This window comes from Ranitomeya imitator, chromosome 8, assembly GCF_032444005.1.
Source record: "Ranitomeya imitator isolate aRanImi1 chromosome 8, aRanImi1.pri, whole genome shotgun sequence".
In the NCBI taxonomy this organism is placed as follows: Eukaryota; Metazoa; Chordata; class Amphibia; order Anura; family Dendrobatidae; genus Ranitomeya; species Ranitomeya imitator.
Genome location: NC_091289.1, coordinates 203,789,438 through 203,807,675, shown reverse-complemented (window position 1 = coordinate 203,807,675; position 18,238 = coordinate 203,789,438). Strand labels below are relative to the sequence as shown.

At 58.0% G+C, this 18,238-nt stretch overlaps 2 protein-coding genes across 4 annotated transcripts in view; one reads left to right on the top strand and one right to left on the bottom strand.

The window, feature by feature from the left end:
• LRRC41 (leucine rich repeat containing 41) overlaps positions 1-5,198 on the top strand; it is a 62,496-nt gene extending 57,298 nt beyond the window's left edge. Inside the window, exon 10 of the mRNA XM_069735879.1 lies at positions 2,615-5,198. Coding sequence (XP_069591980.1) covers positions 2,615-2,834 — 220 coding nt within the window. The 3' untranslated portion in view covers positions 2,835-5,198. The remainder of the gene's footprint in view (positions 1-2,614) is intronic.
• Positions 5,194-18,238, bottom strand: part of RAD54L (RAD54 like) — a 46,435-nt gene continuing 33,390 nt past the window's right edge. For 2 of the 3 annotated variants that reach the window (XM_069735881.1, XM_069735880.1), the window contains 8 exons: positions 15,359-15,433; positions 13,456-13,586; positions 13,276-13,386; positions 13,080-13,203; positions 11,416-11,494; positions 11,123-11,302; positions 10,895-11,058; positions 5,194-9,101 (listed from right to left, as the gene is read on the bottom strand). In XM_069735881.1, coding sequence (XP_069591982.1) covers positions 8,900-9,101; positions 10,895-11,058; positions 11,123-11,302; positions 11,416-11,494; positions 13,080-13,203; positions 13,276-13,386; positions 13,456-13,586; positions 15,359-15,433 — 1,066 coding nt within the window. In that variant the 3' untranslated portion in view covers positions 5,194-8,899. The remainder of the gene's footprint in view (positions 9,102-10,894; positions 11,059-11,122; positions 11,303-11,415; positions 11,495-13,079; positions 13,204-13,275; positions 13,387-13,455; positions 13,587-15,358; positions 15,434-18,238) is intronic. The other variant, XR_011314864.1, reaches the window with a different exon arrangement.

Sequence of the window (18,238 nt, the reverse complement as noted above, 5' to 3'; positions counted from 1 at the left end):
TCTAGATCCTTCTGAATCCTTTCTCTATCTTCTCTAGTGTTAGCTATCCCTCCTAGCTTTGCATCTTCTACAAATTTGACTAGTTTACCTTCAGTTCCCTTATATAGATCATTTATATAAATGTTAAACACTGGGGCCAGGACAGAGCCTTGTGGTTCTCCAGTTAAAACATTCTTCCAATTATACAACCATTTATTATCACTCTTTAAGTACGATCACTGAGCCAGTTATGAATCCACCTAACCGTAGCCTTGTCAGTTCCATACTTGGTCATTTTCTCAGTAAGGATAGTATGAGATACTTTATCAAATGCTTTGCTGAAGTCGAGATATAATATATCTACCGCATTTCCCTGATCCACCCTGTCACGATTCCACCGTGACCGTCACAGATCGGGGTGACTTTAGGCCAACAGACGGCTATCACATGTGCAGGGGGGCTTATCTTAGTTATCCCTCCACTGCTAACAATGCGATGAAAAAACACACACAAGGCTATTGACCTCTTAGTTTACAGCCGGGGCTTATTTTAGGTATCCCACTGCTCTTCAATATACCACGAACTGCAGGGATTTATGTATATCCCGCTTACAGTTCCACTTAAAACTTGCAGCTCTCTGGTGCCCCCTTACTCTCAGGTCAGATTAGGTACTGCACCTGGGGTAATTAGTCACCAGAAAGGCTGCCTGCTATGTACTGGCTATTGGTCACACTGCAGCGACGCGATAAACTACTCCCACTCAGGCAGGAACAATAATTATCAACACCCAAAGGCCGGCACACGGTAAGCTGCCACCAGCTTCGATTAAACGGGTCCGAAGCTAACCCAAAACAGTAGCGTAATTCCCTTCAGGAGACTCAGGGTACGTTTTAGAAACAGGAAGAACGAACTAGTAATTTATATATTTTACTCCGTTAAAATTAGGCAGTGTTTATAAAAGATGTTACAATATGAGACAATTGAAAAAATATGTACAAGGTAATTATAAAATAAACAGGGATTAAATAAGAAAAGGTACAACTCACATGTTCTCAGTTCATATCAGTTCAGGCAACCAGGCTAGTGGGGCTTTCCATCTGTCCCAGTGCATTAGGAACAGCTCTTCAGGTCAGACTCACATGGCTTCCAGCAGACAGACTCACTGCTGGGGTCTGGTATAACACTTATAGCTCATCCTGGTGACATCACTAAAAGGGGTTGATTTACCCCGTCCCTCCTACCTCTTCTGTTTAACTAACTTTACCCTAAATTTGTCTAATGCTTGTAACTCCGCTACAGAACATGTCATGGTCATAACAAACCCAGCATTCATCTCGTATTAACATTGGCATTCTAATGAGATGAAATGCATCCTATTTGTGATGCATAATTACCGAGAAATCCCTACTTTTTTACCTGATGGAGTTAGAAGCTCATGTTTAGAGTGGCGGATAGATCCGCCGAGGGACGTAAAAAATATATATTTTTCCTTTTTCTAGCCTAACTCATTAGCCCAATATCTTATCATAATGGAACAAAGGACTTCCATGGATTTTGGAGCCATTTTTACCAGTTCCAGCTAGTGCAGTTGGGAGGGGGCGAGTGACTTTCATTGAGCCTGGAATTTATGGCCCAGCAATAAAACCCCCTTCTACCATACATTCCGAAGCACACAGAGAAACAAAGAGAGCCAGAAAGAGAAGAGGGGTTTTAGCACCCAGCATGGGCTGAAGGACAAAGCTGCAACATCTTATTATATTTCATACAATATCGTGACACACCCAGTCAGTGGTTCCATCACAGAAGGAAATTACATGAGCCTGGATGACTTGTTTGCTACAAACCCATGCTGGCTCTGGTTAATTACTGCATTCTTATCCAAGTACTTACATACATTATGTGTAATAATTTGTTCACAGATCATTTCTGGTATAGAAGTAAGGCTCACTGGCCTGTAATTTCCTGGCTCTATCTTCTTTCTTTTTTTTTTTGCAGATAGGGACATTTGCCTTTCTCCAATCTTCTGGGACTTCTGCTGTTCTCCAGTATTTTTCAGAGATTCTGGCTAGTGGTTCTGTAGTTTCCTCTGTTCTTTCAGTACACTATAATAATAATAATAATAATAATAATTTTATTTATATAGCGCCAACATATTCCGCAGCGCTTTACAAATTATAGAGGGGACTTGTACAGACAATAGACATTACAGCATAACAGAAATCACAGTTCAAAATAGATACCAAGAGGAGTGAGGGCCCTGCTGCTCGCAAGCTACAAACTATGGGGAAAAGGGGAGACACGAGAGGTGGATGGTAACAATTGCTTTAGTTATTCGGACCGGCCATAGTGTAAGGCTCAGGTGTTCATGTAAAGCTGCATGAACCAGTTACCTGCCTAAGTATGTAGCAGTACAGACACAGAGGGCTAATACTGCATAAAGTGTATGAGAACATGATGCGAGGAACCTTTTTTTTTTTTTTTATTATAAATAGGCCACACAGGGATCGTTAGGTTAATGCATTGAGGCGGTAGGCCAGTCTGAACAAATGAGTTTTTAGGGCACGCTACACTATCTGTATAATGCTCCGCCCCTGGCTGATATGTGTTTAACGCTCTGTGTCACTTGTCTTTTCAGCTCTAACTGCATTAAGCCGGATGGGCTGCTGCGATTTGCTCAGAAGTTGGAGGGATGTGGGAAGATGAAGCTGCAGCAGCTGTCTGTCTCCCAGAACTTGTTGGATCGGGACCCTGTGCTCACGCAGGAGGCGCTGCAGTCCCTGGCGGGCATCTGCTATGTGGTCAGTGACAGCTGGGACTCCGGGCAGGCCTTTGCCGATCACATCAGTGTCATGTGAGGGCGCCACTCATCGTCCAACCACCACAGGGTGCTGCAAGCGGGTTACTGGACTGCAGGACAGCCGCTGAGCACATCCGCGTCATGTGAGGGCGCCACTCATTGTCCGGCCACTATGGGGCTGCTGCATGCGGGTTACTGGACAGCAGGACGGCCGTCGAGCACATCCACGTCATGTGATGGTGCCACTCATCGTCCGGCCTCCAGGGGCTGCTGCATGCAGGTTACTGGACTGCAGGACGGCCACCGAGCACATCCACGTCATGTGATGGTGCCACTCATCGTCCGGCCTCCAGGGGGTGGCTGAATGCGGGTTACTGGACTGCAGGACGGCCGCCGAGCACATCCACGTCATGTGAGGGTGCCACTCATCGTCCGGCCTCCAGGGGGTGGCTGCATGCGGGTTACTGGACTGCAGGGCGGCCGCCGAGCACATCCACGTCATGTGAGGGTGCCACTCATCGTCCGGCCACCAGGGGGTGGCTGCATGCGGGTTACTGGACTGCAGGGCGGCCGCCGAGCACATCCACGTCATGTGATGGTGCCACTCATCGTCCGGCCTCCAGGGGGTGGCTGCATGCGGGTTACTGGACTGCAGGGCGGCCGCCGAGCACATCCATGTCATGTGAGGGTGCCACTCATCGTCCGGCCACCAGGGGGTGGCTGCATGCGGGTTACTGGACTGCAGGACGGCCGCCGAGCACATCCACGTCATGTGAGGGTGCCACTCATCGTCCGGCCACCAGGGGGTGGCTGCATGCGGGTTACTGGACTGCAGGGCGGCCGCCGAGCACATCCACGTCATGTGAGGGTGCCACTCATCGTCCGGCCACCAGGGGGTGGCTGCATGCAGGTTACTGGACTGCAGGACGGCTGCCGAGCACATCCACGTCATGTGAGGGTGCCACTCATCGTCCGGCCACCAGGGGGTGGCTGCATGCAGGTTACTGGACTGCAGGACGGCCGCTGAGCACATCCACGTCGTGATGGTGCCACTCATCGTCCGGCCACCAGGGGGTGGCTGCATGCGGGTTACTGGACTGCAGGACGGCTGCCGAGCACATCCACGTCATGTGAGGGTGCCACTCATCGTCCGGCCACCAGGGGGTGGCTGCATGCAGGTTACTGGACTGCAGGGCGGCCGCCGAGCACATCCACGTCATGTGAGGGTGCCACTCATCGTCCGGCCACCAGGGGGTGGCTGCATGCAGGTTACTGGACTGCAGGGCGGCCGCCGAGCACATCCACGTCATGTGAGGGTGCCACTCATCGTCCGGCCACCAGGGGGTGGCTGCATGCGGGTTACTGGACTGCAGGGCGGCCGCCGAGCACATCCACGTCATGTGATGGTGCCACTCATCGTCCGGCCACCAGGGGGTGGCTGCATGCAGGTTACTGGACTGCAGGACGGCCGCCGAGCACATCCACGTCATGTGATGGTGCCACTCATCGTCCGGCCACCAGGGGGTGGCTGCATGCGGGTTACTGGACTGCAGGATGGCCGCAAATCATGACTCGGTCACCAATCCCTGCAGTGTAGTGGGTAGGAGTCTGGGTCTTAGCCCTGGGAAGATGTGTGAAAATGTTTGGCTGTCATAATGCTCAAAGCGGCTGGACTTGGTTTGAACAGTCGCTCTGTGCTGACAGAATCCCTTTAAGGATCAGCAGCAACCCCCGTCTACTTGTGGCTGAGGACGTGCGGCTCCTCATTCATGTGTCCGAGCACTATAGCTGTGGGTGTGTTGCTCTATTTGGGGCTGGAGGTTGAGATCCACCCACTCTGGTGTCCAGCCCGGCGCAGAGCAATGTGTCTCCATAGAAACCAACCACACCCAGCCCTGCGCAGAGTCGGCATCGCATGGATCACGTGTGGGTCGATCTCTTCCCTGCAGCCTCACAAATCTGGGAAGATTTCCTTCTGGCTCTATCCTCAGCTGGAGGCAACCACCCCACAAGGTGGTCATCTGTTGCCATGTTTACACAGAAGGCTGCAGAGGAGCTGTACATCTTTATTTTAGGGTGGTGACCCCATGAACTGTCATTAACCCTTCCTGTGATACAATAGATGACAATAATAAAGATGATTGCATTGCTGATGGCGACCACCTGGCGGAGTGTGGCCTCTCGCCCCCACCTGGCGGGGCGCGGCCCAACTCCAACACCCCTTGTGAAGGAAACCCGGGTCCTACCACGTTAGCAATCTGTGACGTAACTACCAGGCACAGCTCTCCGGCGCCCCCTTGGTCTCTCAGGTCAATAAGGGAACTGCACCTAGAGCAAATGGCCGCCAGGGAGACTGCCCTGTTTACCCACGCTGGGAATTCTAAGATTCGCAATCAGAATAAAAGGATCAGCCCAAAATTAATTCATGGTTTAATTGCCTTAAGGGCGCACTAGATAACTACAAGAAATATACAGTAAAAATATACCAAGAGTTACAGTCAGAGTAAAATATAACAATAATAGTACAAGGCTTAGAGGTATAAAGCTGGAGGTCAATGTACCAGGTTGAAAGTCGCTTGTGGAGGCCGGGGAGCTCTGCATTCCACAGGTACAAGACTTAGTTGCCGGGCAGCCTCCAGAAAGCGTGTGCTTGCGCCCCTCCGGCTATCATATGCCCTCTTCCTTATTTCATGATCATCTTCTTCGGTTGTGTCTCACTCTCCAAGTGTCCTCAGCTCTTAAACCTTCTGTGTCCCTTCCCCCTGTATCTGGGTGGGCTAGCAATCTCCACCCCACAGCTTCCCTGCAAAATCTGTTCCCAATATCTACAAAATGGAAGGACTTCTCTCCGGATGATCGGATCAGTACACGGGTGGTACCAGCGCGTGTGGTTTGTTCTGCCGGTCATACAGGGATCAAACCTGGACCCATTCGGTCGCTGTGGGAGGCTGATCTCTATATCTCAGGTACAAGAACTCTCACTGACCCGGGAGTTGCACTGTCAGATTCGCAATTCCTTCAGGGCGATGAGGATATTTTTTATGAGCCTGTACCTCGGACGACGCGTCATAATTTCATGTTGGAGACTGTTTGGCAGGGACGACAATAGACTCGTCCTCCTGTAGCCACCTGACATGCATGCTTTCATTTAGCCCCCAGGAACCTCCATGCCCCCTGCTGGCGTGGCTTCCTCACTCAAGCTCTGAAGTGCTATCTGCCGGCTACACTGGTCTCAGTCCATTACCAAACTAAAAGGTCTTCATTTAGGTGGGGGGCCAGGAGTGCTCATGTCCCTGCAGATGTGTGACCAGGTGAATTCTGATATGAGACAACATGGAGTCACGCCAATCTCTGTTAGTATGCCCCGTATCCAAGATGGCGGCTGCTCCCTCATCACACACCCCAGTCACCACCTAGTGGGGCGTGGCCTAACCCCAACACACCCCCCAGTCACTACTCACCACCTGGCGGGGCGCAGCCCAACACACACCGGTCACTACCCGGCAGGGCGCAGCCTAACCCCAACACACACACACCGGTCACCACCTGGCGGGGCACGGGCTAACCCCAACACACACACACACACCGGTCACCACCTGGCGGGGCACGGGCTAACCCCAACACACACACACACACACCGGTCACCACCTGGCGGGGCACGGGCTAACCCCAACACACACACACACACCGGTCACCACCTGGCGGGGCACGGGCTAACCCCAACACACACACACACACACCGGTCACCACCTGGCGGGGCACGGGCTAACCCCAACACACACCGGTCACCACCTGGCGGGGCACGGGCTAACCCCAACACACACACAAACACACACACACCGGTCACCACCTGGCGGGGCACGGCCTAACCCCAACACACACACACACACCGGTCACCACCTGGCGGGGCACGGGCTAACCCCAACACACACACACACACACACACACAGGTCACCACCTGGTGGGGCGCAGCCTAACCCCAACACACCCCCCAGTCACTACTCACCACCTGGCGGGGCGCAGCCTAACACACACCGGTCACTACCCGGCAGGGCGCAGCCTAACCCCAACACACACACACCGGTCACCACCTGGCGGGGCACGGGCTAACCCCAACACACACACCGGTCACCACCTGGCGGGGCACGGCCTAACCCCAACACACACACCGGTCACCACCTGGCGGGGCACGGGCTAACCCCAACACACACACACACACACCGGTCACCACCTGGCGGGGCACGGGCTAACCCCAACACACACACACACCGGTCACCACCTGGCGGGGCATGGCCTAACCCCAACACACACACACACCGGTCACCACCTGGCGGGGCACGGCCTAACCCCAACACACACACCGGTCACCACCTGGCGGGGCACGGGCTAACCCCAACACACACACACACCGGTCACCACCTGGCGGGGCACGGGCTAACCCCAACACACACACACACCGGTCACCACCTGGCGGGGCATGGCCTAACCCCAACACACACACACACCGGTCACCACCTGGCGGGGCACAGGCTAACCCCAACACACACACACCGGTCACCACCTGGCGGGGCGTGGCCTAACCCCAACACACACACCGGTCACCACCTGGCGGAGCACAGCCTAGCCCCAACACACACACCGGTCACCACCTGGCGGGGCACAGGCTAACCCCAACACACACACCGGTCACCACCTGGCGGGGCGTGGCCTAACCCCAACACACACACCGGTCACCACCTGGCGGAGCACAGCCTAGCCCCAACACACACACCGGTCACCACCTGGCGGAGCACAGCCTAGCCCCAACACACCCCCCAGTCACTACTCACCACCTGGCGGGGCGCAGCCTAACACACACCGGTCACTACCAGGCAGGGCACAGCCTAACCCCAACACACACACCGGTCACCACCTGGCGGGGCACGGGCTAACCCCAACACACACACCGGTCACCACCTGGCGGGGCACGGGCTAACCCCAACACACACACCGGTCACCACCTGGCGGGGCACGGGCTAACCCCAACACACACACACACACACACCGGTCACCACCTGGCGGGGCACGGGCTAACCCCAACACACACACACACACACACACCGGTCACTACCTGGCGGGGCACGGGCTAACCCCAACACACACACACACACACACCGGTCACCACCTGGTGGGGCATGGCCTAACCCCAACACACACACACACACACCGGTCACCACCTGGCGGGGCACGGCCTAACCCCAACACACACACCGGTCACCACCTGGCGGGGCGTGGCCTAACCCCAACACACACACCGGTCACCACCTGGCGGGGCACGGCCTAACCCCAAAACACACACACACACACACACAATTGTCACCACCTGGCAGGGCTTGGGCTAACCCCAACACACTGGTCACCACCTGGCAGGGCACGGGCTAACCCTAACACACCGGTCACTACCCGGCAGGGCACAGCCTAACCCCAACACACACACCGGTCACCACCCGGCGGGGCACAGCCTAGCCCCAATAACACCCCTTCCCTCTCCTGGCGGGGCACAGCCTAACTCTTCCCCTCCCCCCTCTCCTGGGTGTATATACATGTGTAGTTGTAGGGATGAGATGCACACAGCTGTGGCACATTCCCTTTATTCTTTAAAGAGACGGTTGTTTTTATGAACAGTGAAACACCTGACTACAACAAAGGCAGCAGTACTGCACCCACCCCATGGCTAGCGAGAGGCGCTTGGACCACAAGAGAGCCACCGTGCTATATCATCACCTATATACACACACAGCTATAGGGGTATTTCCATCTCCAAAATCCAGTTCGACAATGTTGTAGATTTAATAATATTACCATTCTCCAATTAGAAATGTAGTACAGTTCTTCTGATTGCTTATGTCTCTTTCCACATGTGCAAGAGCTTGGGCATCTATGGTTACAACAACTAGCTGTCACTATCAGTGGTCATAGCCATGGATACCTAAGAGTTCTGTAATGCCTGCTCATGAGGAAAGACATAGCGAATCAGAAGGACTATACTACATTTCTAATTGGAGGCAATTGCTAATATTATTACACCTACTACATAGTGGGATAGGCTCTTTGAGTCCTCTACCAAAACCCAGAGCACTGCTGCTACAGAAGTCCTCGCTGCTCATCATGTGACCGCTGGTGAAAGGTAAATGTAACCGCAGCATCCCAGGCCGCCGCCAGCACAGGGTCCTGCAGGCCACGCTTATCAGAACAGTGATACCACTGCGACAAGTCCGAGGTACAGTCTGTGCCGTCCGGAGGAAGCCGCACCTGGCGTCCATTCACACAGCGACGACATCTGAACCTACAAGAATAAAAAGACGAAGCATGGGTGAATGTGAGAGAGCGGAGCGAGAGGGCGAATGCAGGAGAGCGGAGCGAGCGGGTGAATGCGAGAGAGCGGGCGAATGCGAAAGAGCGGAGCGACCGGGCGAATGCAGGAGAGCGGGCGAATGCAGGAGAGCGGGTGAATGTGAGAGAGCGGGTGAATGTGAGAGAGCGGAGCGAGAGGGCGAATGTGAGAGAGCGGAGCAGAGCGGGCGAATGTGAGAGAGCGGAGCAGAGCGGGCGAATGTGAGAGAGCGGAGCGAGAGGGCGAATGTGAGAGAGCGGAGCGAGAGGGCGAATGTGAGAGAGCGGAGCGAGAGGGCGAATGTGAGAGAGCGGAGCAGAGCGGGCGAATGTGAGAGAGCGGAGCGAGAGGGCGAATGTGAGAGACAGCGGAGCGGAGCAGAGCGGGCGAATGTGAGAGAGCGGAGCGAGAGGGCGAATGCAGGAGAGCGGGCGAATGCGAGAGAGCGGGTGAATGTGAGGGGAGCGGAGCGAGTGGGCGAATGGGTGAATGCGAGAGAGCGGAGCGAGCAGGTGAATGTGAGAGCGGGTGAATGTGAGAGGGGAGCGAGAGGGCGAATGCAGGAGAGCGGGCGAATGCGAGAGGAGCGGGAGCGGAGCGAGTGGGTGAATGCAAGAGAGCGGACGAATGCGAAAGAGCGGAGCGAGCGGGTGAATGTGAGAGAGCGGGTGAATGTGAGAGGGGAGCGAGAACCGAGCGAGCGAATGCGAGAGAGCGGAGCGAGTGGGCGAATGCGAGAGAGCGGACGAATGCGAAAGAGCGGAGCGACCAGGTGAATGTGAGAGAGTGGAGCGAGTGGGCGAATGCAAGAGAGCGGAGTGAGTGAGCGGGTGAATGAGAGGGCGAATGCAGGAGAGCGGGCGAATGCGAGAGACAGCGGAGCGGAGCGAGAGGGCGAATGCGAGAGAGCGGAGCGAGGGAGCGGGCGAATGTGAGAGACAGCGGAGCGGAGCGAGACAGCAGAGCGAGAGGGCGATTGCGAGAGACAGCGGAACAGAGCGAGAGGGCGATTGCGAGAGACAGCGGAGGAGAGCGAGAGGGCGATTGCGAGAGACAGCGGAACAGCGAGAGGGCGATTGCGAGAGACAGCGGAGCAGAGCGAGAGGGCGAATGTGAGAGGGCGAATGCGAGAGAGCAGAGCGAGGGAGCGGGCGAATGTGAGAGGGAGCGGAGCGAGACAGCGGAGCAGAGCGAGAGGGTGATTGCGAGAGACAGCGGAACAGAGCGAGAGGGCGATTGCGAGAGACAGCGGAGCAGAGCGAGGGCGAATGCGAGAGAGCAGAGCGAGGGAGCGGAGCGAGGGAGTGAGCGAATGTGAGAGACAGCGGAGCAGGACAGCGGAGCAGAGCGAGAGGGCGATTGCGAGAGACAGCGGAACAGAGCGAGAGGGCGATTGCGAGAGACAGCGGAACAGAGCGAGAGGGCGATTGCGAGAGACAGCGGAACAGAGCGAGAGGGCGATTGCGAGAGACAGCGGAACAGAGCGAGAGGGCGATTGCGAGAGACAGCGGAGCAGAGCGAGAGGGCGATTGCGAGAGACAGCGGAGCAGAGCGAGAGGGCGATTGCGAGAGACAGCGGAGCAGAGCGAGAGGGCGAATGTGAGAGACAGCGGAGTGAGTGAATGCGAGTGGGAGAATGCGAGAGAGGGGGGCAAATGCTGGTGAATATGAGTGGAGCCCTGAGCCCAGACCCCTTCTTTCTCCCCTAGCAGCAGTGAGCCCCCTTCCTCTGGTCCAGAACCCACCGGTCATGTGTGTCACTGGTGGTGTCCTCGGTGAGGGTGAAGAGCGCCCTCAGTTCCCCGGCAGAGAAGTGGCGCACCACGTCCTGCTCCTCGTCCACCACACAGCTGCTCAGCGCCTTCTTATGTGTCTGTCGCTGGAAAATCTTCTCCTCGATGGTCCCTGTCTGGGGCCGGGAAGCCATTAGTAAGTGATTGGGGGCCCCTGGCGGGAGTGATGGGTGCACATACCGAGAGCAGGCGGTAGATGAAGCACGTCCTCTTCTGGCCGTCGCGCCACACTCGCGCCATCGCCTGCTCATCATTGGCTGGATTCCAGTCGGGGTCAAACATCACCAGACGGTTGGCTCCAATCAGATTGAGGCCGCAGCCTCCGGCCTTACTGCTGAGCATGAAGACAAAGTCCGGGCTCTGAAACAGAGTGCAGTGTTACCCAACCGTGGGGCGCAAAGACCCCGCAGCATCGCCTGCCCCTCCGAGTGTGGGGCCTGTGAGCCCCTCCAGAAGGTAACCCTGGAACCAACCGTGGGGCTGTTAAATCTCTCCACAATGTTCGCTCGCTTCTTAATAGACATCGTCCCATCCAGACGGACAAATAAATACCTGAAAGAGAGGTGAGAGAGTGGTACCCGGGGATATGGGGCAGATGCGGCCCACGCCTCCTGGGATATGGGGCAGATGCAGCCCACCTCCCCCCTCCGGGGATATGGGGCAGACGCGGCCCACGCCCCCTCCGGGGATATGGGGCAGACGCGGCCCACGCCCCCTCCGGGGATATGGGGCAGACGCGGACCACGCCCCCTCCGGGGATATGGGGCAGACGCGGACCACGCCCCCTCCGGGGATATGGGGCAGACGCAGCCCCCTCCGGGGATATGGGGCAGACGCGGCCCACGCCCCCTCCGGGGATATGGGGCAGACGCGGCCCACGCCCCCTCCGGGGATATGGGGCAGACGCAGCCCCCTCCGGGGATATGGGGCAGACACGGACCACGCCCCCTCCGGGGATATGGGGCAGACGCAGCCCCCCCAGGATTTGGGACATACGCGGCCCACGCCCCCTCCGGGGATATGGGGCAGATGCAGCCCCCCCCCTCCCCCCCCCCCCCCTCCGGGGATATGGGGCAGATGAGCCCCCCCAGGATTTGGGACATACGCGGCCCACGCCCCCTCCGGGGATATGGGGCAGATGCAGCCCCCCCCCCTCCGGGGATATGGGGCAGATGCAGCCCCCCCCCCCCCCCCCCTCCGGGGATATGGGGCAGATGCAGCCCCCCCCCCCCTCCGGGGATATGGGGCAGATGCAGCCCCCCCCTCCGGGGATATGGGGCAGATGCAGCCCCCCTCCGGGGATATGGGGCAGATGCAGCCCCCCCTCCGGGGATATGGGGCAGATGCAGCCCCCCCTCCGGGGATATGGGGCAGATGAGCCCCCCCAGGATTTGGGACATACGCGGCCCACGCCCCCTCCGGGGATATGGGGCAGACACCGCCCACGCCCCCTCCGGGGATATAGGGCAGACACCGCCCACGCCCCCTCCGGGGATATGGGGCAGACACCACCCACGCCCCCTCCGGGGATATAGGGCAGACACCGCCCACGCCCCCTCCGGGGATATAGGGCAGACACCGCCCACGCCCCCTCCGGGGATATGGGGCAGACACCACCCACGCCCCCTCCGGGGATATGGGGCAGACACCACCCACGCCCCCTCCGGGGATATGGGGCAGACACCACCCACGCCCCCTCCGGGGATATGGGGCAGACACCGCCCACGCCCCCTCCGGGGATATGGGGCAGACACCACCCACGCCCCCTCCGGGGATATGGGGCAGACACCACCCACGCCCCCTCCGGGGATATGGGGCAGACACCGCCCACGCCCCCTCCGGGGATATGGGGCAGACACCACCCACGCCCCCTCCGGGGATATAGGGCAGACACCGCCCACGCCCCCTCCGGGGATATAGGGCAGACACCGCCCACGCCCCCTCCGGGGATATGGGGCAGACACCACCCACGCCCCCTCCGGGGATATGGGGCAGACACCGCCCACGCCCCCTCCGGGGATATGGGGCAGACACCACCCACGCCCCCTCCGGGGATATAGGGCAGACACCGCCCACGCCCCCTCCGGGGATATGGGGCAGACACCGCCCACGCCCCGTGTTTAGGAGCCGTCGTTACCTCCTTGCTCGGCAGAGCTTCTCGAACAGGTCCAGCGTCTGCGTGTAGTTGGAGACCAGGACGACTTTGTCGCTGCTCGTACTGCGCGTCACGGCCAGGATGTAATCCAGCACCAGCATCTTACCTGGAGACAGCAGTGGGGTCAGTCACTGCAGGAAATGAGCCCCCCAGCAGCCCGGACCACTGACCCTCACACCTGATAGTTGGGGCTCGGCGGACCTGCTGTCGTACCCCGGGGGGAATAGGCCGAGCGCCCCCTGGAAGCCATCTGCATCCTCCACACACTTGTCGTGGATCAGGGCCGGATCTGCGGCAGGAAACGCTGCGTTACTTTGTGTCGGGCACAATCGCTGCCGTCTCCATCGGCGCTACTCACGGTTACAAAGCTTCTTCAGCGCGGTGATGGAGGACAGTGAGGAGACGCTCATCCTGCCGGACGTCAGCTCCTCCGCGGGCTTCACCTGCTTCAGGAATCGTCGGTACAGCTCCAACTGTAGAGGAGTCAGCCTGCACAGGGATAAACGCGCTCAGGGGTGGTCAGGTGAGACCGCGTGGACCCCCCGACAGGGTGAGAGGATGCGTGGACCTCCGAGAGGGTGAGAGGATGCGTGTACCCCAGAGAGGGTGGGACGATGCGTGTACCCCCCCGACAGGGTGAGAGGATGAGTGTACCCCCGAGAGGGTGAGAGGATGAGTGTACCCCCCCGACAGGGTGAGAGGATGAGTGTACCCCCGAGAAGGTGAGAGGATGAGTGTTCCCCCGAGAGGGTGAGAGGATGAGTGTTCCCCCGAGAGGGTGAGAGGATGAGTGTACCCCCCCGACAGGGTGAGAGGATGAGTGTACCCCCGAGAAGGTGAGAGGATGAGTGTTCCCCCGAGAGGGTGAGAGGATGAGTGTTCCCCCGAGAGGGTGAGAGGATGAGTGTTCCCCCGAGAGGGTGAGAGGATGTGTGTACACCCCCCCCCCCCCCCCGACAGGGTGAGAGGATGAGTGTACCCCCGAGAGGGTGAGAGGATGTGTGTACACCCCCCCCCCCCCGACAGGGTGAGAGGATGAGTGTTCCCCCGAGAGGGTGAGAGGATGTGTGTACACCCCCCCCCCCCCCCCGACAGGGTGAGAGGATGAGTGTACCCCCGAGAGGAGGGTGAGAGGATGCGTGTACCCCCGAGAGGAGGGTGAGAGGATGCGTGGGCCCCCGAGAGGGTGAGAGGATGCGTGGGCCCCCGAGAGGGTGAGAGGATGCGTGGGCCCCCGAGAGGGTGAGAGGATGAGTGGACCCCTGAGAGGAGGGTGAGAGGATGCGTGGGCCCCCGAGAGGGTGAGAGGATGAGTGTACCTCCCCGGACAGGGTGAGAGGATGCGTGGACCCCTGAGAGGAGGGTGAGAGGATGAGTGTACCCCCCCCCCCCCCCAACAGGGCGAGGGGTTGTGTGTACCCACGAGAGGGTGAGAGGATGCGTGGACCCCCGAGAGGGTGACAGGATGCGTGTACCCCCGAGATGGTGAGAGGATGAGTGTACACCCCCCGAGAGGGTGAGAGGATGCGTGGACCCCCGAGAAGGTGAGGATGCGTGGACCCCCCGAGAGGAGGGTGAGAGGATGAGTGTACCACCCCACCCCCCCCCCCCGACAGGGTGAGAGGATGCGTGTACCCCCGAGAGGGTGAGAGCATGTGTGTACACCCGAGAGGAGGGTGAGAGGCCGGATGTCTCCCCAAACCACCCCCCCCCCCCCTTCCCCCCCGACAGGGTGAGAGGATGCGTGTACCCCACCCCCCCCTTGACAGGGTCAGAGGCCGCGTGTACCCGAACCCCCCCCCCCCCCGACAGGGTGAGAGGCCGCGTGTACCCCCCCCCCCCCCCTCCGACAGGGGGAGAGGATGCATGTACCCCCGAGAGGGTGGGGGGATGAATATACCCCTGAGAGGAGGGTGAGAGGCCACGTGCAACCTGCTCCACACAGAGCCCCACTCCTCCATTGCACACAGAGCACCGGCCCCTCACCTCCGCTCCACACACAGCCCCACAATGAGTCTGCCACCCCACAGAGCACGCACGCTGCAGACTCACACATTCCTCCACCCGTTGACACCAGAGATCTTCGCGCACGGCTTGCATTTTGCGGGACACCGCCGGTCCACACTGCACACTTGCAGAACACACCACATCAATATCACAATGATCGCAGCGCACGCGGGCGGAGCAGGTCAGCGGCTCCTCTCTCGGCAGCAGTGCAGCAAAGTGTTGGCTCTGCACAACGCAGCGCTCCGAAAACCCACCTGCAGCAAATCACCTGCTCTATCTTCACGGGAAGATACTTGGAAAGTATGTCCGAAGTTCTTCTAATGAGGCACCTAGAAAACAAACAGAGAGTAAGGGGGCACCACGGGCAGCGGGAGACACACCAAGACCGATACAATCACAGAACACAGAAGAGGTCATAAAAACGGGGATCGGCACACTCCGATGTAGCAGAACAGTATTCAACAGCTTTATTTATATGAAAATTTACAAACAAAAGGCAAAGCACAAACATTTAAAACCATTAAAAAAGGGAACAAGTTACTACCCTGTGCATGCAGCCCCCAATAAGGCCGGAAGCTGCGCTAGACTCCAGGTACCAGGGACAGATCCCCTATAATAAGGCCGGAAGCTGCGCTAGACTCCAGGTACCAGGGACGGATCCCCTATAATAAGGCCGGAACCTGCGCTAGAGTCCAGGTACCAGGGACGGATCCCCTATAATAAGGCCGGAACCTGCGCTAGAGTCCAGGTACCAGGGACGGATCCCCTATAATAAGGCCGGAACCTGCGCTAGAGTCCAGGTACCAGGGACGGATCCCCTATAATAAGGCCGGAACCTGCGCTAGAGTCCAGGTACCAGGGACGGATCCCCTATAATAAGGCCGGAACCTGCTCTAGACTCCAGGGACAGATCCCCTATAATAAGGCCGGAACCAGCGCTAGAGTCCAGGTACCAGGGACGGATCCCCTATAATAAGGCCGGAAGCTGCGCTAGAGTCCAGATACCAGGGACAGATCCCCTATAATAAGGCCTGAACCTGCACTAGACTCCAGGTACCAGGGACGGATCCCCTATAATAAGGCTGGAAGCTGCTCTAGAGTCCAGGTACCAGGGACGGATCCCCTATAATAAGGCCGGAACCTGCGCTAGAGTCCAGGTACCAGGGACAGATCCCCTATAATAAGGCCGGAAGCTGCGCCAGACTCCAGGTACCAGGGACAGATCCCCTATAATAAGGCCGGAACCTGCGCTAGACTCCAGGTACCAGGGACGGATCCCCTATAATAAGGCCGGAAGCTGCGCCAGACTCCAGGTACCAGGGACAGATCCCCTATAATAAGGCCGGAACCTGCGCTAGACTCCAGGTACCAGGGACGGATCCCCTATAATAAGGCCGGAACCTGCGCTAGAGTCCAGGTACCAGGGACAGATCCCCTATAATAAGGCCGGAACCTGCGCTAGAGTCCAGGTACCAGGGACGGATCCCCTATAATAAGGCCGGAAGCTGCGCTAGACTCCAGGTACCAGGGACAGATCCCCTATAATAAGGCCGGAACCTGCGCTAGACTCCAGGTACCAGGGACAGATCCCCTATAATAAGGCCGGAACCTGCGCTAGACTCCAGGTACCAGGGACGGATCCCCTATAATAAGGCCGGAACCTGCGCTAGAGTCCGGGTACCAGGGACGGATCCCCTATAATAAGGCCGGAAGCTGCGCTAGACTCCAGGTACCAGGGACGGATCCCCTATAATAAGGCCGGAACCTGCGCTAGAGTCCGGGTACCAGGGACGGATCCCCTATAATAAGGCCGGAACCTGCGCTAGACTCCAGATACCAGGGACAGATCCCCTATAATAAGGCCGGAACCTGCGCTAGAGTCCAGGTACCAGGGACAGATCCCCTATAATAAGGCCGGAACCTGCGCTAGAGTCCAGGTACCAGGGACGGATCCACTATAATAAGGCCGGAACCTGCGCTAGACTCCAGGTACCAGGGACGGATCCCCTATAATAAGGCCGGAACCTGCGCTAGAGTCCAGGTACCAGGGACAGATCCCCTATAATAAGGCCGGAACCTGCTCTAGACTCCAGGTACCAGGGACGGATCCCCTACAATAAGGCCGGAACCTGCGCTAGACTCCAGGTACCAGGGACGGATCCCCTATAATAAGGCCGGAACCTGCGCTAGACTCCAGGTACCAGGGACAGATCCCCTATAATAAGGCCGGAACCTGCGCTAGACTCCAAGTACCAGGGACAGATCCCCTATAATAAGGCCGGAACCTGCGCTAGAGTCCAGGTACCAGGGACGGATCCCCTATAATAAGGCCGGAACCTGCGCTAGACTCCAGGTACCAGGGACAGATCCCCTATAATAAGGCCGGAACCTGCGCTAGAGTCCAGGTACCAGGGACGGATCCCCTATAATAAGGCCGGAACCTGCGCTAGAGTCCAGGTACCAGGGACAGATCCCCTATAATAAGGCCGGAACCTGCACTAGACTCCAGGTACCAGGGACGGATCCCCTATAATAAGGCCGGAACCTGCGCTAGAGTCCAGGTACCAGGGACGGATCCCCTATAATAAGGCCGGAACCTGCGCTAGAGTCCAGGTACCAGGGACGGATCCCCTATAATAAGGCCGGAACCTGCGCTAGAGTCCGGGTACCAGGGACGGATCCCCTATAATAAGGCCGGAACCTGCGCTAGACTCCAGATACCAGGGACAGATCCCCTATAATAAGGCCGGAACCTGCGCTAGAGTCCAGGTACCAGGGACAGATCCCCTATAATAAGGCCGGAACCTGCGCTAGAGTCCAGGTACCAGGGACGGATCCACTATAATAAGGCCGGAACCTGCGCTAGACTCCAGGTACCAGGGACAGATCCACTATAATAAGGCCGGAAGCTGCGCTAGACTCCAGGTACCAGGGACGGATCCCCTATAATAAGGCCGGAACCTGCGCTAGACTCCAGGTACCAGGGACAGATCCCCTATAATAAGGCCGGAACCTGCGCTAGACTCCAGGTACCAGGGACGGATCCCCTATAATAAGGCCGGAACCTGCGCCAGACTCCAGGTACCAGGGACGGATCCCCTATAATAAGGCCGGAACCTGCGCTAGACTCCAGG